A 23,410-nucleotide genomic window follows, 5' to 3' on the forward strand; every position below is an offset into this window, starting at 1 on the left:
GTAACGTAGAAGTATGTTCTATAAATGCATCACCATTATTCTGTACAAATGCACCTGTACACCGGGAGACCTCCTTTTGCGTTAAATCTCAGGCTGGTAAGTGGAGTGGGCGTTCAGAACCTGGCGGGGCACTGATGGGGCCCAGGGCCCGGTTCGCACCCGGAAAGAGCTCTGCTTGGCCCTCTGTGTGCGCACGTGTGTAGAAAAAACCTGGGACTGATCGGTGTCCCAGGCTAGCATTTACGGAGCTCCCGGTGGTAAGTGTAAAATCTGGGTGTCTTACAAGGATACTGTCTCAGCACAATGCCGTCAGGGGAACAGGACTTGAATAAATTCCCAGGTCCTTGTTTCGTGCCCTTACCGGCGTGGTCCTTCACAACAGACGTCACCACGCGGCAGGCGCGCCCCGGGCCGGGCCGCGGCCGCAGACACCCCCTTCGGTCTAACGTGACAGTCGCAGCATCTCCCTCTGTCACCTCCCCATCCCCCTCCAAAGAGACTCTCCGGTAACTGGCCTCCCTTTCCCAGCTCACGCCTGCGAATCTGTTCACATTCGGCTCGTTTTTATCACAAACGTCTTCATTTCTTCAATAAACATCTGCTGGGCAAATACACAAAGACTGAAGCCGCGCCTGCACACGCGGAGAGGGGGAGAGCGGGGACCCCAGAGCCTGCCTTCTCGAGTGCGCGGGAGCTCGGAGGGGCCGGCAGCTCCGCGGGGTGTGCGTCGGCTGTGACACGCCCGGGGGTGCTGGGGCCGTGCCGGGAGCGCCTCTGCGCTCCCTCCAGGGCGCGCAGAGGGGGGCAGCACCCCGCCTTCCGCCCACCGCACACCGCGCAGGCGCGCACGCTCCTGGGGCGCCGCGGCTGCTCCTCCACCCTGGATCTCCGTGCGCGCTCCCCGAGTGCGCCCCCTGCCGGCCTCGTCCTGCCCACGCCCGTGCTCCCTGTCACAGAATACGCCACCCAACCTGCAGGGGCACGGGCCCACTAGGGGCCTCCTCCGCGGCCACTGCCAGGGTCCCCAGACTTCCAAGGTGGCAGCGTCGTCTTCCTCACAGGCGGCAGGGGAGGGCTGGGGCCTGGAGGCACCCGCGCGGCACAGCACGGGGGGCCGGACAGGGCACGGGCCACCTCTGCTCACCTGCCGCCACTCCCTGTGGCCCGGGCTCTTTGGGGGTGGGGGTGGGGTGGGGGTGGGGTGGGGGTGGGGTGGGGGGCAGAGAAAAGCCCTGCCGCCCAGGAAGAGGAGAATCCATGGTGACCACCAGTGGCCTCCACTACGCAAGCTGCTGTGATCAAAGAGCGATTGTACTTACTCGTTAGTTACCATTGAGTGAGTTCACTTGAAACACTGTTGTAAGTGCTTTTGGTTAAACAAAGGCATAGTTCCATGAGCAAAGGAGTTACTTTTCTTGTGAAATTCGGTAGGTGTCTTACCTGCCCCACGAGCAGGAGGGGTTCCCCATCGGCTGGTGCACGCAGGCTACCACCCGTCTCTCTCTCTTCCAGGACGGACGTACAACGACCTGAACCAGTACCCCGTGTTCCCCTGGGTCCTCACAAACTATGAGTCGGAAGAATTGGACTTGACCCTTCCAGGGAACTTCAGGGATCTGTCGAAGGTAACTTCTCAGTACCTAGAAGTCCGTGATCTTCACAAGCCCGGGTTCTAGGGACACTTCTCCCCCAGTGTGTCTGCTCACGGGTGTTGATCACCATGTCGGCCTCGCCGCCTCCCCCTGGAGTCGGCATCTGAATCACGCCAGCTCTTAGCGTCGAGCGTGTAGCCGCAAGGAGATAAATCGGTGGGAGTCTAGGCGAAGCGGGTGGGTGTTTGAGAAAGAGCAGATGTGGGGGGAGGTTGCTCAGATATCCTAGGTTTTAAAGGTCAAGGTTCGAAACCTGAAATTAGTTCAAGGTATAATAGCAAACAATTCCTGTGACACATTCCCTAGGTGGTAAAGTGTGTTATCCTGACTCTCTCTCTCTCACACACATACACACCCTGTATTATCCTGTCTCTCTCTCTCTCTCTCTCTCTCTCTCTCACACATACACACACACAGACACACGCACCATAGGGGAGCTTAACAATGAGGCGAAGCCGGAAACAGCAGTTTATCAAGATCCTGCTAAGGTTTGGCCCTGAAACTGGGACGAGAAAGTCCGTAGTGGGGATGAGAATGGACGGCGAATTCGGGGGCAGGTTACTCCTTTGTCCAGAGGAGACTCGAGGGGCGCAGGCGTCTGCGAAGGGCAGTGGACAGCGGGGAGCGGTGCCAGAAGCCTCCCCGAGGCCAGTGGGGGCTGGCCCCTGTGCTTGCGGCTCCAGCCCCGGCCCGCTCGGCCCCACCCACGGACTCTGGCCTTCTCTCTCTTTCCTGCCCTCCTGGCTGCCGGGCCAGCCTCCGCAGCTGGTTGAAAACCGTGTGTGGGGCCCTGGTTTGCGTGGGAGGCGGGGAGGAGTGCAGGGACAAGGCGGCGTGGGCCCTGCGTGCCCGGGGAGCCCCCACCCCGGCCCCCAGCTAGTCCAGCATGCGGCCTTCAGGCCACACGCCGGCCCTGGCCTCGGACGGCCAGCCCGGCTCCCCGGGAGGGAGTGCTGCGCCCCGCCGCTCACCCCACCGCCCACCGGAACCGCTTCCTCCCAGCCCCGCGTCCCCAGCTGTGTCGTGAGGACACCCCACCCCATCTTGTGCTGGAGCCGAGAAGGTGCAGCAGCGTGTGCACTGGAAGACGGTGACGCGGCCGCGGTGCCTTGGGCCCCGCGTGGGTAATGGCTGCTGCTGCCGCTGCCACCCTCGGGTGTCTGCAGCCTGTTTTTGGGGCCTGCGTGCTGACCCACAGGTTCTCGCCTGCCATTCGCCCCCTAGTTCTTCCATTGTGTGTGAATTTTCAATCCACTTGTCGTCGCTAGCTCGTGAATTTAGTTGTGGTGTCACAGGCACTCGAAACACCGGGTGGCCAGCACCCCCCTGGCAGTCCCGGGGGTGACAGTGATGCTGGCAGCCAGCCGCCAGTGCGGCCCCAGATGCCGTGCTTTCCCGCGCGCCCGAGCCGAATGAACACAGACCTCTCGCCGCTCGCCCCAGGCCGGTAACTGACCGGCCAACTGACCGGACTCGGGTGGGCAGACAGGCTGTGGTTCATGGCCCCCTCCCGGAGCGGACCTAGCTCCCCGTCACGGACAGTGTGGAGAAAACCGTCCTCCGCGACACTGAGGAATACGGGGCCGGGTTCTGTCTCGACAGCGACGCGGAGGCGACAGGCAGCGGTCCGACCGGCCTCTGGAGCCGGACTGTCCGAGAGCAAGCCCTCCGGCCGCCACTCATGGCTCTGGGGCCTCCGCGAGGCCCCTCATTTCTCTCTGCCTCGGTCTCCCCCTGTGGCGGGGGAGGCGTGCGGTGGCTGCGGGACAACGGTGGGTGTGGAAGGAAACACACGGACTCATCAGTACGAGGACAGGACCTGTCAGACGGGCCCTCTCAACAGGGTCTTCTCCGCGTGTGTCTTGTTCGGCGTCAGTGGGACGCCTGTTGTGCGATGGATACTAGGAAACACACATGCGCGCGCGTAAAATGAAGACCTCAGGGTAGGTCCCCAAGTAGCTGATGCGAAACGTTAGAACCTCGGAAGCTGGCCGCTGCCGTGGAGGGAGGCCCTCCCGTGGGGTCAGCCGGGAGACGGGGAGAGGGAGGTGGCGGGGCAGACGCCCCTCTGTCCCCCCTTTATATTCATGCGTCCTCCCAGCACTCAGCGAGCAAACCCTCGCCACAAGCCGCCTCTCTGCCAGCACCAGGCCCGGTGGACCGGAGCACGGGGGCGGGGGCGGGGTGGGGGCGGGGGTTACAGCAGGCAGAGCTGCAGCCTCCCTGGGAGGGGCCGAGTCCGAAGCCGAGCCGAAACCCAGGCAGTGCCCGGAGTTCCCTGCGGCCGCGCTCCTGACGGTTAGCACCGTGCAAGGGGCCGTGCCCGTCGCAGGGAGCACGCTCAGCTGCGGCACGGTGCTGGGCCCAGACGTCGGCCCGCGGAGCCCCACCCCAGCCGCAGGCCACACGGCCTCCGTGGCGACCGACGTGGGTTATGGAAGACGTGCGGCGAGATGCGGGCTTCCGCCCTGTGCAGGCGGCGTGAACTAAGTCACACCGGGCAGTCCTGGGTCTGTAGTAGCCGGGATGAACACGCAAGCATTTCTCAAGTGTTCCGAGCTTACGGTGAACCTGCGTCCCCGTTGGCGGGACCGTCCCCGCCGTGAGTGGCGTGCGCCCTCCCAGTTCTCGGCGGTGGGCGGGACAGGTGGGCGGGACAGGTGGGCGGACGGGCCCAGGGGAGCGGGGCGCCGCGGGGCGAGCCTGGGGCCCGCGTGTGGCGCGCGTGTGACCCCGCAAGCCCTCCTGTTGCGGAGAGCTCCGCCCCCGGCCCTGCGCCGAGCCGGCCTTTCCGGTCTGTTCTCGCTGCCCGGTCAGACCCGCGCTGTGGAGCAAGGCGGGCAGATTGAAGCCCCCTGACACGTGGATAAATTACTCTCACGTCGTTGCCACGCCTCATTGAATTTCTTAATAGGGCCTTCTTACAAATGGGCTGGAAACCCAGGACTCTCCTGTGTAAAGCTCATTAATAAACAGGAGTTTAATGTGTGAAAATATATCATATCATATGCCTGATGAGAAAAGGACGTTTGAAGTGTAATAATATAATTCAAAGGAAAAATGACTCATAATGCAATACTTTTGCAGTGAAGAGATGACCATGAAGAGGCACATGTGATTCTTGTACTTACAATTAATGCTACAAATGAAAAAATTAACAGAGTTTGTTCCTTGATCTCTGGAAGATGAAGGAAGAATCGGAATACTGGAATGATATTATTACCCAGGAACACTCTAAAGATCTCTGATGACAAACCAAGTTTCTCCTAAGCAAAGATTGGGGCCCATGTAATAATTCCTCGCGGTCAGTAATTCTAGAATGTGTTTCTGTAAACAGCGCATACTTTCTACATTCTTTACTGCATAGAAAAAATTAAGATGCTATGAAATGAGCAGTCCTAAAAAGAAACGGGAAATTATTTTCTTTACACCCAACACAACACTGGTTTCATGAAATTCTGTGTTGCACCGGTTAGAACTTCTGAAGGAAGCTTCCGACACTCCAGACCAAATCAGCGTGAACACTACATCTGTGTTACTGGTTCTGAGAACTGATGAATTCTGAGGAAAATCTGGTTTCCAGCGAGATTGTCTTCAGTCATGCAGACGGTGCCGCCAAGGACCCGGTTCTCCCCAGGGCTCTGCTCCGCCTTCCCCGCTGTGGGCTTCGTACTCACCCTCGGCTACACGGCCTCCGGTAGCCCAGGCAGTCCCTTTCTTAGCAAGACGGCTGCAGCAGCTCCGGACCTCATATCATACTCCCCAAAGGAAAAGAGCATTTTCCCAAATAGCTCTCATGGAAAACAGAAGAAACTTCTTTCCCAGAAGTCCCAGAAAATGCCTTTTGTTGTCGTTGCCGCTGCTGAAGGAGGAGAGAATGTGTCGATTGGAAACCAAAGAAGCCTCTGTTTCCCGTGGTGGGAGCTGGAGGCAGAGTCGGGGTCACAGGACACCCCCCCGCCGGTCTGAGAACGCTGGGGTGCGAGTTGCCCAGAGGAGATGGGGCCGCCTGTTTCCCGAAGCAAGTGGGCCTGGTGACCAGCAAACAAGTGTCCGCTGTGAAGAGTCCGGTACAGCGAGTCTGAGAGCTGAGTCTTCATGATTCTGGGGCCTAGAGACAGCAGGCAAACTTCCGATGTGCACGCACACACAGCTCCTCCCTCGAAGGGGCTGTGCAGGGCGGTGCTGGCAGGCCTCGGAGGGAGGGAGGGAGGGGGCCCTGACTCTGGAGGGACTGTCGCTGGTCACGAGGGAAAGACCCGCGGGCAGTGGGCTGCTCGTCGCAGACCTGCAGCTACAGCATATGAGCAGCACGTGATCTCAGCAAACCTGGATCCCCATCTGTGCAGAGGAAGGAGCTGTCTCTGGGGCAAGCCCGGGTGGCTTCCTGTAAGAAGCGAAGGAGAGGGGTGCACGCGGGTTTGAAACAGCTGGGCACACCTGGTTGCGTTTCTTCCCTGTCTGACCCAGGTCCGTGATTCAGCCATCACATGCCTGCCTCACACGCGTCCCAGCAAGCTTCCTGACAGCGTGGGCAAGGCAGCGCTGGTCTGCTTCATTGTTCAGCAGCACTGAATATGGAACAAAATGCTTATTGGGAAAACAGTGTTTTTTTGCTGTGAGAAACGGAGTAAATAAAAATAGTATCTGTGCACCAGACCTGCTCACACCGGGGCCCCAACGGCAGGGCCAGGACAAGGACAGGCCTGGGCGGCCTCCTGGCTCCCGCCCAAGGCCGCCGGGTCCAGAACGCCGGGCCCTTGCCCAGGACGCCTGGTCCTCCCAGCCTCCTCACTGGACACTGGGGAAGGTCGGCTCCGGAGTCGTCGGGCCTCTGCAGTGTTCTGCGTGTCGGGATCAGGGCCGACGGACAGAAGACGGGGGAGAGGCCATGCGTGGAACGTGGGGAGAACGCAGGCCTCGCTCACACGTGGCTGCCACACGTCCTGAGCTCTGTGAGCGCGTGCCACTTCGTTCCCGTGGACACACACTGTCTGCGTGGCCCGGCCGTGGAAGGAAGGAAACGCACCGGACACAGGCAGAGGACCCCGGGTCCTGCCCGACCCTCGGGAGGCCTTCCGAGGCTGGTAGCTACCGAGCAGAGCTCCATGCTTGTCGGCCGAGCGTCTGCCGTCTTCGGTGTCGTCCGGGAAGTCCGGCAAGAGGTTACTTCATTTAATTTTGTTCTGACAAAAGAAAAAGCAGGACCTTTTAGTAAACATAAGCTCTCCTTTCACGTAAGAAATACCGTTGATGTCGAATGCTCCCTGGAACTCGCGGTGCACGTTTGTTCGGACCGAAGTGTTTTGTTACTGCCTGTGACTCCCTCACTCTCCCACCCACCCTGCCCCGCCTCACCGCCGGCCGCGGAGCCCGGGAGCTCCGACACGCCTCATTGGCAGCCTCTGACCAGCCCCTCGTCTGCTCGGGCGGCACAGGTTCGAGTTGGATGCGTCCCACGTGGAGGCTCGAGGTGGTGATTTTTTGTTTGGCATCAGAGCGCATGGCCCGAGCTGTCAGTGACGCACCCTTTCAGTGTTTGCGCAGCTCGCTCTTGGGGAGAGGCGACCTGCGCTGAAATCTCCCTGAACACAGGCGGGAGGGTGCGTGCACTTGGGTCCGGGCGGAGCCGTGGGGGCCGCACCCCACGGAGTCCCGGTGCAGGCGCGACACTCAGCAGGCTCCGCCCCGCCGGCCTCCTCGCGCTCCAGTGGATGAAGTCGTCTCATCACGAAGCCTGGGCTGTGCAGACGGATGTGAACACGAGACATCACACACGCACACGTGTGCACTGAGTGGAAAAATACACTTTGTTAACACGGGAGTGGCTGACTGGCAGATGATGATACGCACAAGCATTCCCCCAATTATTATGCCACTTAACAGGGGAGGTGGTGGCGCCTGGAGTCTGGGAGCCGCCATGTGGGGAGGGGTGCGCTGAAGTGTGGACGGTGAGCATCCTCGCCACGCGGGGTGGGGGGCGCCTTCCCGTGCTCCATGGATGCGCTCGACCGGGCCCCGGGGTGGGGGGGTGCTCGTGGAGCCGTCTTTCTGCTCAGCTCCGGTGGCTGCGTCTGGAAGGAACGCAGTCGTACTTGCTGTGTCACCCACATAACGCCGGAGCTTCAGCAGTAAAACATGACGGACGGACACCACTGCCGAGTGTGTTAGTAGCCGACCGTGTTGATGCAAAACAGAAGATTAGAACGTGGCTGTGTAAATGTAATTATGCCCCATCTGCCAGAAAACAGCTACTGCCAAGTTTGAAAATCATTCAAATGTGTGTTGACTGTTGTCTTACCATGTACTGTGAACCCCATTCTTGTTAGCTTGCTTACGGTGCAGCGTTGAAGGAGAAGTGTCGCTCTGAGGCGACATTGATGATCGGCGGTGGGTGGACACGGTTTTCAGCCCAGGGAACCATGGAAGCCGAGGGCGGGATTTGCAGGGGGGTGCAAAGGCTCCGGTTTCAGAGTCGCACCCACCCGACCTCATCCCTTCGCCAACTCTCTGCTCACACGGCACCACCTGCACGCCCGCGCTCCGCCAGACCCTGCAGGCAGACACTGAGCACGGCTCGCACCCGGAGAGATTTATGTCACTTTTCAGAGCCCAGTGGCATCCCTGCACTCTTGTCCTCCTGCTTGAGAGGAAGAAAGAACCGAGAAAAGGGGGACAGAGGGAAAAAGCAGAGACACAGACACCGTGGTGCCCAGAAACTGGGGGTGGGGGTGTTGGTTTTCATCTCCACTGTCGTTCCCTGGAGACGTGTGATGGGGGACAGGGAGCTTTGAGGGTTTGGGCAGAGCTCCCAGACCGGCCCTGCGCCGTGTCCGCCTGCGCTGCAGGCCCCTGAGCCCCCGTGCTGGCCCCTTCCCACTCGGCCGGTTGTCCTGGCTTCTCAGAGAGGGGGCGAGAGGGAAGGACACAGCAGAGCCTGCCGTGCTCCGAGGGTGCAGCCTGTGAAAGGAGGGACGGGAAGCCACGGGCCTTTTCTAGCGCGCGCTCAGGAGACCGCCGCCCCTGGAGAGGGAGAGCCTGTTCCAGGCGCTGGGATGGGACCGGCCACAGGTCACGTCCACAGGGGGTTTATCCCCGCAGCGCTGGGCCACAGCAAGTCTCCTTCACCCTTGGTGCCCCCCGAAACAGCACCGCAAGTGGGGGTCCCGACACCAGTGCATAGACTCTTCGCTACGCTCCTGCCTGACGCTTACGGGGCTTTCAGAACTGACGCGGGACAATGTCAGGAACTCCGTTCAGGCCTCCTTCCTTCCACGTGAACACGGAGGGTTTTTGCTGAGACACTTAGAGCTGGTCTTCGTAGGGAGTGCGCTGGGGTCACGATGATGAGCAGTGGCCAGAACCCCACATGCGCTCGCCACGTGCCAGGCCCCCGGCTGGCGGGTGGGTTTTCTCACCCTGCCCCCACCACGGCTCCGACGGAGCACGCGCCGGTTGGACACGCTGCACCGCCCCTCCTGCGCTGCCCGCCGTTCCCCTCCGCCAGGCGAGCAGCACGCACTGCGGACTCGGTGCGGCCTGGAGACCCGCTGTCTCCTCGGTGCCCGCCGCCCTCCCGCAGTGCCCGGCCCTGGGGGCCGTCACGTCGGCCACGAGCAGAGGGGGCAGAGGACGCGTCGTCGCGTTCTGCACCTCGTGCCCCGTGGGACGACGCCCCCGAGTCGGTGCTGACGAGCGCAGCTGATCGGAGTGGGACCTCGTCCCCAAGTCTTCCTTCGTCGTGGGACTGTGTTCGTTTACCCATGGAGGACTGTAAAAGGAGACGCTCTCAGTTTTCCCAGCGAAACAAACCCTGCCCGTCATCACATCAAGGCCTGGTTGCTTCAGGCTCAGTGTCTCCAGAAAGCCGGGGGGGGCCGTGCAGTGATTAGCTGGGCCCCCCCCACCCCCCGGAGGGGAAGGACCGCGCTGCGCAGACGAGAGTGTGCGTGAAGCTGGGAGTGGGGGTCGAACCTGCTGAGGAGAACCGCGCCTTCACCCTTCCTGGTTGGAAACCCAGACTTGCAAAGTAGAAGATTTCTTACCTGTGAGCACATCTCAAGACAGAGGTACTACGACAAGGACTTAGTATGAATTTGAAAGATTCGCCTAGTTTTACACTCCATTTTTATTTCGACATTTTTATTATAAAAAATTTTAAACTAAAAGGAAGAACACCAACAACCAATTCACCTAGTACTCAGGAAGCATAGTTATTAACACTGTGGCATGTTTTATTTTGCTGAACTGTTTCAAGCTCCGTCGAAGGTGTCGTACTTCACCTGTAAATAGCGTGAAAAACAAACATTTTCCTACGGGACCGAAACGCTGCCATCACACCTTACAAAACCTGCAGTGACCCATAATGTTGTCTAACACTGTGCCCCATGACCACCTTTCCTTACTGCCCCACGTATTTACCAAATGGGTTTGTCCGGCCAGGATTCAGCAGGGACTGCCCGTCACGTTTCCTTCTTTCTGTCTTAGGCTGGGATGGCTCCCAGCCACCCCCCTTTTTGCATGATGCTGATTTATTGAGGAGACCTGCCAGTTACCCTGCAAAACACCCAGTTGTCCTGTAGAAGATCTTCCTTCCTCCTGTTGACATTCGACTCGCTTTAACTGGGGAGTTTTGATAAGTGATGATTCGAATGTCAGTGAAGACTGGGAATGGGAATTTACTTCCATCCAGAAGTACCTGGCCTTGATTGTTTGCTAGCTGAGATTTAAAGTCGCTATAATTGATTGGAATGTATAAAAGTGAAAAATGTTCACGTTTGGATAATATTCCTGGGCCACATAACTGATGAAGCCCTCTGAGGTTTTCTGCAGGAGATAAACCCAGTTCTCGCTCCAACAGCAAGAAGGCTAAGGGAAGACGGAAGATCTGCATTGTTCTCACTCCCCAGAGGGAACCGTTCTTAGAGTTTAATGTCTGTTCTTCCAAATTCTTGTCTGAACACGGAAGGCAAAGTATACCCCACGTACGCTGCACACACACAGAATGAGGGTGCTGAGCACCTGTGTGCAGCCGACGCCTGGTTACGTAGAACGTGTCTCAGCCACGCCCCGGGACGCGCAGGGGAGCGTCGACGGTGCTGTTGGGGGGCTGTCTCTGCGAGGACCTTTTCAGCCCCGTGCCGGCCCCCAAGACCTCACACCCCGCCCCAGATCCAGCCCCTCTTGGGGGGGGTTCCCCTGTGCACTCAGATTCGGATCTCTGTTCCCCGCCGCCTGAGTCCTCCGGCGCCCGCTCACCCCATGCGATGCGCACTCACCTCGCGCACCTCGTGTCCTGCGCTCTTCCCCTGGCCCACTGCACCGCGGCCATGCTGACGTGACTCCTGTCCGCTGGGCTGCCTGTCAGGCCCCTGGCCCCCCACCCCCACCCTGGCTCTCTCTCTGTCTGGGGTTCTCTGGTTCCTGAAGTTCCCATTCACAGGGCCGGGGCGCCTTCCCCACTGTCCTGGCAGTGTCCTGGTTGTCACTAGAGCCCTCCTAGCCGGTGCTGTCTCCTTACTGACGGTTTGCTTAGCTTCCACCTGTCTCTCAGCGCCTTATCCTAGGGTCACAGTAATTCCCGACACACAGTAGGCGCTCAGTGCTTGTTGAATGGACTGAAGAGTCTTCAGGCCAGACTCTTTGGTGGCGTGCACAATACACAGCAGTGTGGGTGTAACAGCATCTAGCTAACTGGGCTCTTCCTGGATGTCTGGGCTTCTTTTGTTTGCTTTCGCCGTTTCAAGAAATGCTGTGAGAAATATTTTTGTATCTGATTCTTCCCATCTTGCAAATCCCTCACAGTGTAAGTAGTGGATCAGAAGCAAGCGCACACTGAAAACGTGTTACCGGCCCTGCCCATGAGAAACGCGTATGCCTCCCTGGGTGCCCGCCAGCGGTACTGTGCCGGGTACAGTGTAACCCACCCCGGCCAGCGCTCAGCGTTGCGAAACCTAACGATTATTGACAATCTAATGAGTAAGAATAGTTTCCATTTGACATTTGAGGAACTGCCAGTGCACTTCTGACTTTGGGTTGCAGTCACACAGAGTCTCCGTTGGTCTGTGTGACCACTGGGAAGTGCTGGGGTGGGTCGGTTGGGGAGACGGGGGCCCAGGATATTTGAGGGTGCCACGACTCTGGGGCCCCCACCGGCGTTCATGGGCGCACGGGCCACCTCCTTGCGGGATGTCAGGGACGCCCTTGCGGCCCCGTGGGGACCGAGGGTGCTCCTTCCCCAGGGCGTTCCAGCCCAGCTTCGCTGGGGTCACAGGAGTCCCACGCCCGTCTCTGCACCGGTCTCCGCAGCCCTGTGGACAGAACAAGCTGATCGGCAGGCCTGGGTCGCATGCCCAGCAGGGGGTCAGGTGACTGAGTCCCTGGGCGGGCCCACGCGGGCGGGGGCGGGTCCCCATCAAGAAGGGCGAGTGTGCCGAGCAGGGAAGGGCAGCAGACGCCCCGGGAACTGCCTGAGCTGGCACCCCTGCTCCTGCCCACACTGGGGACTCGAGTGCTGGTCGCCTTCCTGCTCGCCCGTCTGTTCAGTTGTACTGTTCACTCGTTTGTTACTGATACGTGAGAGCTCGTTTTTAAAAAGAAATAGCCCTTTATCGTAAGTGCTATAAATACTTTTCACTTTGTCACTTGTCTTCTGACCTTGCCTGGAAATGCTGTCTACAAGTGTCATAGGGAATGTGAACTTCCATGCCTGTAATCAGACCAGCGGGCCCTTGTTCACCCAGCGCTCACCAGGCCCCGAGCAGCCAGAGGCCAGGGAGACGCTGGACATGCCCCGGCAGGGCGAGTGTGCGGGGCGGGGGGGGGGGGGGGGCCAGGGGGGCGGGAGGTGCAGGCCCGCCTGACTGCTCCCAGGCGGTGTCTGCGGGCCTGCACGGGCGAAACCGGAGCTGCTGCCGCAAGAACGAGTGGCAGTTCCCCGGTGGGACGCAGAGAGAGGCGGGGGCTCACTCGACTGCGGCAGCGTCTGTCGCACGGTTTCCGCAGCGTCGTCGCCGGGACCCTCGCGGAGGACGCTCCCTCGCTCCTGGCCGGAAACGCAGAAAAGGCAGGAGTCCCTGAAGCCTGCCCGTGGGTTCCCCAGGCCGCGGTGGTCGTCGCGAACGGTAACAGGACAGCTCGAACGCAGCACAAGCCCGGATGTGTGGGGAGCATTAAGGCAACTGAAAGTGACCCTTGGACCCAGGCAAGCAGCACCCACTGGCACGGACCTGCCGTGGTTCTGGCACGTGGAGAACCTCTCAGCAGCCCAGCCACGCGGCCTTGACTCCACATTGCTTCTCCTCATCGTCCTGGTCCGCCTCCTCGCCCGCGGTGTCAGGGCGCCAGGCGGAAGGCTGGGAAGCCTCGTCCCACTACTGAGGACCTGGGGGAGGTGAGCGGTCAGCTCACAGTTACTCTCGGAGGAGCGGAGTGGTGTCGGTCGCAACTTCTGGCTCAGCGGGGCAGGGGCAGGGGCAGCGGCAGGGGCAGCGCGGGGTCGCGGGCAGAGGGGAGACGCAGGCGCCGCTCCCTCAGCGCCGGGCTGGGCCCCTCCCGAGTGTCTCGCCCCCTCTGAGACACGTGGACACCCACGCAGAGAACGGATGTGGAAACGGCACCTTGCACACCCCCACAGCGGCCCCAGCACACTCCTCCCCAGCGGCAGTGGGCTCCCCAGGCCGGTGCGTACCCACGGGCCCTGGGCCGGGGCCCCGGGGCCAGTCCGAGCGGTCAGATACGAGAATCGGTGTTGCCGGTGCCGCTGCAGCTGGGCCTCTGACGCCGCCTCTCAGACATCTTTCTGTTCCCGAGAACTGGGATCTACCGGGATGGCCCCGGCCGTGCCGCAGATTGGCCTGCGTCTGGCTTTGATTGTTTGTTTACCTCCATCGGCCCCACGCCGGACTTCTCTGCTCTCTGCAGTCCCGAGTCAGCACTTCGTGCAGTGCCGCCGACCCCTCAACATTCTGATGTAAACGTGTGCGGCGCTCGCGTTCCTGGTGCGTCGCATCTCCTGGTCCGGACGCTGGCCCCACAGAAAAGGCGTGATGAAACGCGTAAGGCTTTGTGGCACGGAAGTGCACTGACACACTGAGGCACAGAGAGAGAAGGGAGAGAGACGAGAGAGACCGAAGAAGAAGTTAGCGCTCAGAAGTGCGCAGCGTGAGGATTGTGACCACAAGTCTCCAGACTACGGCCCAGGAGCACTAGTGCCGTGACACGTCAGTGGTCCCGAGAACGGGAGGAGGGCGGGGTTCCAAGATGGACACACAGACGGGGCCCCGGACAAAATCCAGCAATTTCAGTAGCAGTAGTTTCTCAGAGCCTTTGATCGGGCAACTCTCCGTGAGCACCTGCCAGGGTTTCTGGTCCGTGTGATAAAATCAGCTTTTCACAGAGTTTTTTGTAAGACTTCAGGCTGAGACAGATTTCTCTCTAATATTCAAAAAGGAGAAACTGAGTAACTAATAAAAGCTTCAACATTGATTCAATAAATTTAATCTTTCATGTAGATATGGTAACATTACATATATAATATTCTTCTAATTTTGTATTGAAAGTGTGTTTGCAAGCTATGTGGACTTAATAGCAGTTAAGAAATTGAATTAAGATAACAGTGTTGTAGATTTTCTTGTCTTTTTTTTTAGTCTTTTTTTAAGATTTTGTTTATTTATTTTTAGGGAGAGAGAAAGAGAGAGAGAGAGAGACATCAATGTGTGGTTGCTGGGGGCCGTGGCCTGCAACCCAGGCATGTGCCCTGGCTGGGAATCGAACCTGCGACGCTTTGGTTCACAGCCCGCGCTCAATCCGCTGAGCTACGCCAGCCAGGGCTGTGTTGTAGATTTTTTTAACTTTTGCGTTTTTATTGGCATTGTTTTCATTATTTTCTGTTCTCTGCTACAGTGTCAACGCACAGCACATACACTCACAGGGACAAAATAATAATAAACGGAACAGCGCGATCCAAAACTTCCAACCGAACCCCCTCCCACCGAAACCCCTGGCAGGGCGGGCAGAGGCGGCAGGTGTGCGCGCCCCCGACCGCGGGGGCGGGGTCTGGCGGCGGTGACACAAGCCGAAGGGCTGCGGAACAAGCCCACAGGTGTCACTGAGTGCAGTCTCACTTTTTCGCGGGAAGCCTCACCTCACTTTCTGAGTTCCAGTGGTACTGACGTCGCGTTATTCGTTCAGATTTTAAAAGGATAGCAAGTTTACACATAAGTCATAATTTATACATTGGTGAGTAGGCAGAGGATAGACATGATGTGTTATAAGCTTCATCTCTAAATGCATTAGACAAAAATTGAGCATTGGACATTTACGTGAAGAGCTTGCCAACGCAGCCCTGGCCGGGCAGCTCGGCTGGTCGGAGCATGGTCTCCGTGCGCACGGTGGTGGGCGCGACCCCGAGGTGGTCAGAGCATCGTCCCTGCGCACACGGCCGGGGGGTCTGCTGACGGGGGCGTGGGTGAGGGGTCCCACACACTGATCCCTCCCCCCCACCCTCTTCCTTTCCTCTCCCTTCCTCTCTCTCTCTCTCAGATCAATAAAGGATTTTTTCAGAGTCACTAATGAAGGCGTGTGCGGACTGTAATCCTGTGCAGCTGTTTGCTACAAAGTGTTACTGTGTAAAACACTCGAGTGAGGCTCTTTGATGAAACTTGAGTAAAATAAAAAGTATAAATATTTGCTTTACCCCTTTCCAGTAGTTGAGGGGAAAGCTGGGAAGGATTAGAGGGAGGGCCATGTTCCTTTCTTAAGCGTGTCTCCTGAGGTCCGGTGGAGCCAGGGGGCCAGATAAGGCCCGCCCTGCAGGGCCGCCGAGGCCTGCTCCCACACCCGGACGGGGAACGCGTCGGCCACGCCGCACGCCTCCTGTTACCACGTCACACGATGGTGAGTCGGAAACACTGGCATCGACAGCACTGGGAGTGTGCGAAGTGTGTGGGCCGTCTGAAAGGAAACGCCCACTGTCTCTGTCCCTCGGTTACAGCGGAACTCACGTTCATTCCACTGTAGGAATTACCTCTTACCAAAAAAGATAATTGTATGTTTGTGTTAAATATTAACTTTATATGATATTTAACGAAGTCACATGATTTTTTTTACATCTGAATAGAAAGATTTGAGGGGTACCCGTGAGATTTAACACAATGAAATTTTGATCTTTAGAATATTTTAAAAACATATTTAAAACAAAGTTTTTAAAAAGTAAGTTATTAAAATGTTTAGTCTGTATCAAGTCATAATTGAGTTAAAGAAAACTGAACGTGGTTTACAGGTAATTGTAACATTCAGAACGAACACCCTTGCAGGTCGGAGTGTGTCGTGGAGACCCTGAGAGACCCGTGCTCGCAGACCCCGCGCGCTGCCCGGTCTGGTCTCGGGACCTGGCGCAAGAGCCGCGGGCAGCTGCCGAGGGGGCCCGTCTCTCGGGCACCACTGTTTGTCCCGTTGGAACACGGGTTTTCCACCCCTCGTCTGGTCCGGAGGAAGCCTGGGGGGACTTCACAGTCATCTAGCAAGGTCGACATCTGAAATAAAGCAGCGACACATTGTGCTTAGTGTTCGTCTCTTGCCTCCCCTCCGTGTTTAGAGCACGCAACCCCGAATAAAACACTGGGGCCCTTGGGTGTTGTGAGAGTGGACTGTGCTCCCCGCTGAGCCCGAGTCAGGCAGGGGCCTGCACTGAGGCAGAGGCGGTTGGAAGTCGTGAGGACCGTGTGCCCAGACCCGTAAGGATGCGGTGTGCTGAGAGATCGGGGACAGCGGCCTCTCCGGCACGTGACTGCACACGGCGTCCTGGTGTGTGTGTGCCACGGTGGGGCGCGTGCCCACTGTTGGGCCGGCGTGATGGCTGCCCGCGCTGCTGTGCTGGTGCCGGCGGTCCCCCGGGCCTCCCCCGACACTCCCCCGGGAACGTGAGTTGTCCGAACAGCTCCCGCCAGCCGTGGGCTTGCAGCGTAACTTCACCGGAAGGGTGCAGGCTGCTTCTGCAGGTGACAGGGCGGGGCCCCCGCTCCACAGGGGAGACCCGGCTTCCTCACTGGGGGTGACAGGCTGAGACGGGGGGTTCCCCCCTCAGCCAGCCGCTGCACTGTGTCTCCGGGGCCCTGTGGCCGGACTCGCTGTCCAGAGTGCTGGTGCAGCAGGCGGGGACCCTCCGAGCTGGGTCGCCCCTGCCGGTCCACCGCGGTGGGGCTCGCAGTGACACCCAGACACCCCGCGCACGTGAAGAGCCTTTTGGAGCGGTCTCCAGCAAGTGTAACGATCTGTTTTCAACGTCAGAATCACATTTGATAAAGGCACAATAGTGTGTATTTTTCCTCTAGGGCTACAGTGAGCGAGCCGTGCACACTGTCAGGAGGAGGAGGTGTTGCACAGAAGGGCCCGCGGGACTGCACTTAACAGAACGCCCCCTCCTCTCTCCCCAGCCCGTCGGAGCCCTGAACCCCAAGAGAGCGGTGTTCTACGCGGAGCGGTACGAGACCTGGGAGGATGACCAGAGCCCGCCCTGCCACTACAGCACGCACTACTCCACCGCCGCGTCCACCCTGTCCTGGCTGGTTCGCATTGTGAGTGCCCGCGGGGGGCCCACGGGCCTGTGGTCCTTGCGGGGTGGGGGGGGGCAGTGGCGCCAGTGAACTCACTAGAGACCATGCGTGTGGTTTGTTTCACACATGGACGAGAGGCCACGAGACGAGAGGCTTCACGCTCTGTCACCACTGAACCCCTTTCTCTTTTACGAGCTGTCTCTCGTGCAAAACGGGGTTAGCACAGTTGAGCTGTGCGGACGTCTCGCACCCACCCCCGTTCCAGAGGGAACCAGGTTCGGAGCGGGGGCTGCACCTCTGCTGGGCGCCGTTCCCTCTCACTGACCGTCCCCGGCCCACCCCACCCCGCCGTCTGGGCCTTCCTTCCCGGGCAGTCTACTTTCACAACAGTTTGTAAACGTTCTGAAGTCTTTTTTTTTCTTTTGTCACTTTCTCATTCTTCTAAGATACAGGCAGATTTTCTAGTCTCTTTGACCTGGTTACTCCATTAGTGTCTCCTCTCCGCTCCCCTCCCCCACTCAGTGGTCCCCCCCTTCTCAGGCCACTCAGTCAAGTCCCTGCGCCCGAGCTGGTCTCCGGGCCCCTCTCCCTGCCGCCACGGTGGATCGGGCTCCCGCCCGTCACTGTGCCGGGTCCCGACGGAGGCCAGGAGCAGGGGTGGGGGGCTGGATCTCCCAGATCCTCCCTATGCACCCGCCACCTCTGATCCCATCGCTCACCACCCTCCTTTTGAAGTCCCCCCCGCCCCTCCCCTGGTGTCCCCTCACCTCCCCAGCCGCCCTGCCCGCTCTCACCCCCAGGTGCCTCCTCTGCAGCCTCGCCACCCGACCCTGGGCCACCCCCCCCCCGCCTTCGTCTGCTCTGCGTCCCTCAGTCGCAGGCAGACGACCTCCCGCCTCTGTGCTCGCTGCAGACTCTCGTGCGAGCTCCCGACCCGTGTCTCCAGGGTGCGTGTCCGTTCGTCCCGCCGGACGTCTGCGCCCCGACACCGCACAGCCCCGGGCACACCGTCCCTGACACGGGCTCCCCACCCCCACCGCCGCCGCACGCCCGCTGTGTCCCCGCTGCCTTTCCTGTCAGACTGAAGGGCTGCTCTCCCCCCGCCCGCCTGCCCACCCGCATTCCCCAGAGCAGGTGTCCTCCTCCCTGCCACCCCCCCGACGGGCAGTCAGCTGTCGCGCCCCACGGCTCTGCCGGCGGGGTGTCTCTGCCGTCCCTTCCGTGTTAACTCTGGCGCTTCTCGCGCGGGTGCCCACACAGACTCCAGGCCAGGCGCTCTGCTGCGGTCTCGCCTTCTTCGGTCTGGCCCGGCGGAGAGCGCGGCCTGGAGGCCGGCGGCCTGGTTTCCTCCCCACCTGCAGCCGAGGAGCACTCTGGAGCACTCAGTCAGATCTGTAGGTCAGCCCCGTCAGGGACGTCCTCTCCTTCCCACGCACACTCCAGACCCCTGGGTCGCCCGAGGCGGGCTCGCTCCAGGAGGCAGGTGTGGTGGGGGCGCGGTGGTGGCCCGGTGGGGGCCCGATGGGGGCCCGCCTGTGACGGTGCGCCTGGGCCACGCCCCTCCCGTTCCAGAGACACTGCGTGGCCCTCCAGCTGGGGGACGGCTGTGGTTTGGAGTCCTCCTTGGGGAGGGGAACTTGAACTTCTCCTCCCCTCACACGCAGATGCGCAGTGTGACTGTGCCCAAAGGGACTCGTAGGTCCCTGACACACCGCGGACAGTTTCTGTTGGGACCGAAAGTTCATCGGAATTCCGCTTCCGCTTCAGTGAGAACAAGTTTTATATTTTTCACGGCCCTAAACCAGCAGGAGACGTTTTGTTAACTAGTTTATAAGAAACCCAACCCAAAGCTTATTTTTAAAAATACACACCGTAACTATAAACTAAAGAAAAGACAGAGCTTTCTTTTATGGACCAAAGTTACTTGTCTAACTTGTTCAAAAATTCACCTTAATTATGGGAACCTGGTTTTTTTACCAAAATTTGCAGAGCTAGCAGTTTCTTAAGAAATACTTTTTAACTCTAGTACCTGAAAGTATAACAAGTCTTATTTCTTTATTTTCTGTTTATTCGAGGGAATATTAGATTTATGTAAGTGCCTTTATACCACTGTAAACCAGTCCAAACAGAACACCTTTAGTTTATGGGCTGTGATAACCTAGTAAGACTCTCCAGACACAGGAAATGCCTCGCACTCATGGGAGGGGGGCGGCTCTCCCGAGTTACAGACCCGCCGGCGGGGGGGAGAGAGTCAGCCTGTAGCGCAGCCTCAGCCCCAGGTGAAAACGAAACACCGCGCCCAGAAAGTCCCCAGTCCAGACCTCTGACGGCTGGTGTCCTTCAGAACGGACATAAAATACATTCTTGTTTGGTTCGGGCTCACAAAAGGCAGACGGAAAACAGCATGACTAATAAGTTAGATTCTCTGATCACCAAGTGGTCAGACCCTAAAACCAAATTCAATCATTACTGCCGCCAGTTGGAAATGACTTATTAGCTGTGTATGTTGTAAGTGTTTTAACAAAAAAAAATCAGCAAAGGAGGTTAATTTTTAAAAAGGTAGTGACGTTCAGGTTCTGTCTGCTGTGTGGGGCTCACCGTGGAACCAGGAGAAAGCGTGCCCGGGTGTGGGGGGGCTGCAGCGGGCCCCCGGGCTGTGGGGGGGGGGGGCTTGGACAGCGTTTGGGCCAGGGACGTGCGGCCTCAGAGGCTTCTCCACGTGACCCCACGCCCCGTGGAGGACAGCCGGCGCCACGCTGAGCCAGTGCCGTGGGCGCGAGACACCTCCCTCCGGTGCTGGGGGCTAAGAAAAGGCCATGAGCCCCTTCTGAGAAAACATGATCAAGGAGGGCATTCCAAGAGTTAAACAAGAAGGTTTATATCACATGTATATGTATGATAGTATTTTGAAATAGTTATATAAAGGGATCCTCAATTGTTTTGTGTAACGGAATTAGCCTGATACCAGATTTATTAAACTTATGTAAGTGTGAGTCTGCACCAGTACTTACTGTCAAGAGCTTGATTCCAGTTTACCCTCCTCTGTTCCTGAGAAGCTGAGCACTGGGTCCCAGACAACACGTCGTCCTGCAGCCCGCTGGAGCACCAGCCTGGGCCCGGCGGGGGTGCGGCGGGAGCTCTGCCACGCGTGTGTGCCCACACCCGCCCACCAGGGCCGCCCAGAGCGCCGCCAGGGCGGGGCTGAGGCAGACCACTCCCACAGCGTGAAGTCCCCAGTGGCCACCTTTAAGACTCAAACGAAACAGATGAAATTAATTTTAACAAATATGTTTGTTAGCCCAGTGCACCCAAAGTGTTATAATTCCACCATGTAACCAATTAAAATCCACTTTTGTGGTTCCGTGTTTGGAGTCCAGACCTCAGTCTGTCTCCACAGCACACTCAGTCGCTGCGACCAGCTCGAGTCCAGCCCTCCGTGTGTGCACGGGGCAGGCGGCACCTGGCCGGACAGACCCAGCACTGCTGCGCAGGGACTCCCCCGCCGGAGCGCCCCGCCCCGCACCGCGGGGGCGGAGGGTGTGGTCTGAGCGCACACAGGACGCACAAGAGGTCCTGGCCTGGGGGCCGAGTTCTTCATACCCGTCCCAGTACGAGCTCACGACGCAGAAAATGCATGAACTTCGCGTCACTAACAATGCGGTTGTAAAAACAAAACGTGGACGGAAATGTCAGCCCTTCACCTCCCCAGCATCTCAGAGCCAGGGTCGTTAACTCAGGAATACTTCCAGTGAGTGTTTTCAGTGTGACAATGGTAGTGATTGCTGTAAACGCTAATTAGCTGCACACCCCGTGCCTCCAAACTGCAAGTGTTATTGCAGACGGACCGCCGGTGCAGTCACTCGTCTCGGTGCACGGCCCCGAAGAGACTCCTCACCAGCCGCCGCGGGACAAATGACGAAGGAGCAGTTGCAGCACAGCCTGGGGTTACTGCAGACACTCGGCGGTGTGAGCCGACACGTTGTGCTTGGGGTGTTTTCGCCTAGAGCCCCGCCCTGCGTGTGCAGTGCACATACAGAAGGAACTGAGTGTTCCTCTCTGGTTTTACAGCCGCTCAGGACCGTGCACCCTCTGAACCCAGTGTGGTCTGCCCCCCTGCCCAGAACCCCTCTGTCAGCACTGGCTCACAGTGCCCGGGCAGTCACACAGACTGCGTCAACGTAGAAATCAGTTGTTTGAAATCCAGGACTTTCTTTACAAATTGTGGGTTGCTTTGAAAGCTTATCCAACAGCCTATTTAAAACAATGCATTTCTACAAATACGTATTTGTGGCAAAGAACATAATTGAAGAGCTTCTGCAAGTGCTGCAAGTAAAACAAAAGACAGTGCCGCTGGATAAAACCCCGCGGCCGTGTTTGTCGCGAACACGGGCGCTCACGGACGGACGGTGCGCGTTCACCCAGAGGAAGGAAGGCGAGGGTTCCCCACCCAGGAGCGGGGTGCGCAGCGGCACGCAGGCCAAGTGACAGAGACAGAGGCTCCGAGATGCGCCGGGGTCCCTTCGGAAGCAGCGTGAGGGGACCGACTTCCGGAGTGAGACAAGCCCGGTGGGGTGGGCCTTGTCGGCCACGAAGCAGGAGCGGCGGTGCCGGCCGTGAAGGAGGCGGCGAGGACGGTGAGCAGAGCTCACGCGGGGCCACGCGCAGCGTGTGCTCGGGGCCCTTCGTCCCCGCCCTCTCAGTGTGCAAGCGTTCTCGCCGGGTCAGCGTGCGCCTCTCCTCTCCCGTGTGCTTCTCAGCGTCGCGGAGCCTGGAAGGGACTTGTCACTCACAGCCCGACTCGAGTGAGGAGCTGGACCACGAGAGAGGAAGTCTGTGTGCACCTCTGCTACCCTGCCAGGGCACTGAGACATCCTGAGCCAGAAGGAGAGCGGTCGAGTCCTCCCACACTCGGGAGCAGACTCGGTGCCCTCGGCAGTGCCGTCTCTCTCCCGGCCCCACTGCAGGAAAACCTCGGCGGCCGAGGGGACCCGTCCTGGGCGCAGGCACTGAAGGGAAGGCGCGGTCACAGAGGCCCAGAGGGCGTGGGGGCTGTGGACAGACCCACCCGCACCCCCCCCCACCCGATCCTTCAGCAGCTGCACCCGCGCAGCAGCAGCAGCAGCAGCTGGTCCCGGGACCTGCCCTCAGTGGGGGAGAGGGAGCAGTGACTGTGCGGCCGTTCCTGCGGTGGGGAGGGTGGCCAGTGACAGCCCACGTGGCGGCAGTGCGACCGGTGCACCAGTGACGCGCTGCAGGGCGCCCGGGCGGCGCATGAGCACACCGCAGAGCTCGGTGGGTCGGGGGAGTCTGTTGAGGGGGAAGCGACCCCCATGTGAGTCCCAGCGGATGGGGGGGCTTCGCCCAGGAACTGGGGTGAGGCGGAAGGGCAGTCTGCTCCGGGCAGGGGACCGTCACGCTCAAGGACAGGCAGTGACCACAGTGTGGCCGGGCCTTTGGCCGTCCTGAGGGCCGAGACGGGAGGGAGGAGTCCAGCAGGCTGCGGGCCGTCCGAGAGGCTGGAGACAATTCTGTAGTCCGCGGTCTCCCCCCGGAGCCCTGGGGGACAAGGACTGGAGCAGGGGTCCGTCCTGTAGAGCAACCGCCAGACCGCAGCCTGGTGCGGTGTGTCCAGGGACTCGGATGGGGAGCCCACGGCGGACTCCGCCTGCCGACCCCGTGCCGCCAGGCACAGGGCCAGAGCGATTTCCTTACCGCGGGGGCCGAGGACGGCCAGCTCCGAGAGACCGAGCCTGGGCTGCGGCTGTCCAGCCATGCCAGTCTCTCTGCACCGAGGCACACAGCACGCCCACACCGCCCCCGCGCATGAGAGTCAGAGGACCGGGCCCGGGAAGCGCATGCGTGACAGTGAGGTGCCGAGTGACAGAGTGACAGGCGACTGGCCCAGCAGCCGGCCGGCCCGCGGGGGTGTCTCTCCATTTCCGCCTCCGGAGGCTTCCGGAGGAGGTCGTGGTTCGCGGAGGAGTCAGGCCGCTCTGTCCAGACGGGTCACCTGTGCGTTTCTTCCTCTTGCTTAGGAGCCGTTCACCACCTTCTTCCTCAACGCCAACGACGGGAAGTTCGACCATCCCGGCCGGACCTTCTCCTCCGTGGCCAGGTCTTGGAGGACCAGCCAGAGAGACACTTCTGACGTGAAGGTGGGCTCTTCTATTTGCTGGTATTAATTTGATTTCGAAATATGTTGAA

The 23,410-nt window shown here is 59.4% G+C and overlaps 1 protein-coding gene across 8 annotated transcripts in view; it reads left to right on the forward strand.

Annotated features, from left to right (window-relative positions):
- The window catches only part of NBEA (neurobeachin), a 446,461-nt gene that overhangs the window by 378,723 nt on the left and 44,328 nt on the right, over window positions 1-23,410 (forward strand). For all 8 annotated transcript variants that reach the window (XM_045839137.1, XM_045839139.1, XM_045839138.1 and 5 more), the window contains 3 exons: window positions 1,513-1,625; window positions 17,087-17,227; window positions 23,242-23,361. In XM_045839137.1, coding sequence (XP_045695093.1) covers window positions 1,513-1,625; window positions 17,087-17,227; window positions 23,242-23,361 — 374 coding nt within the window. The remainder of the gene's footprint in view (window positions 1-1,512; window positions 1,626-17,086; window positions 17,228-23,241; window positions 23,362-23,410) is intronic.

Source organism: Phyllostomus hastatus, unplaced genomic scaffold (assembly GCF_019186645.2).
Source record: "Phyllostomus hastatus isolate PE091 unplaced genomic scaffold, TTU_PhHast_1.1 phas_contig_29, whole genome shotgun sequence".
Classification (NCBI taxonomy): Eukaryota; Metazoa; Chordata; class Mammalia; order Chiroptera; family Phyllostomidae; genus Phyllostomus; species Phyllostomus hastatus.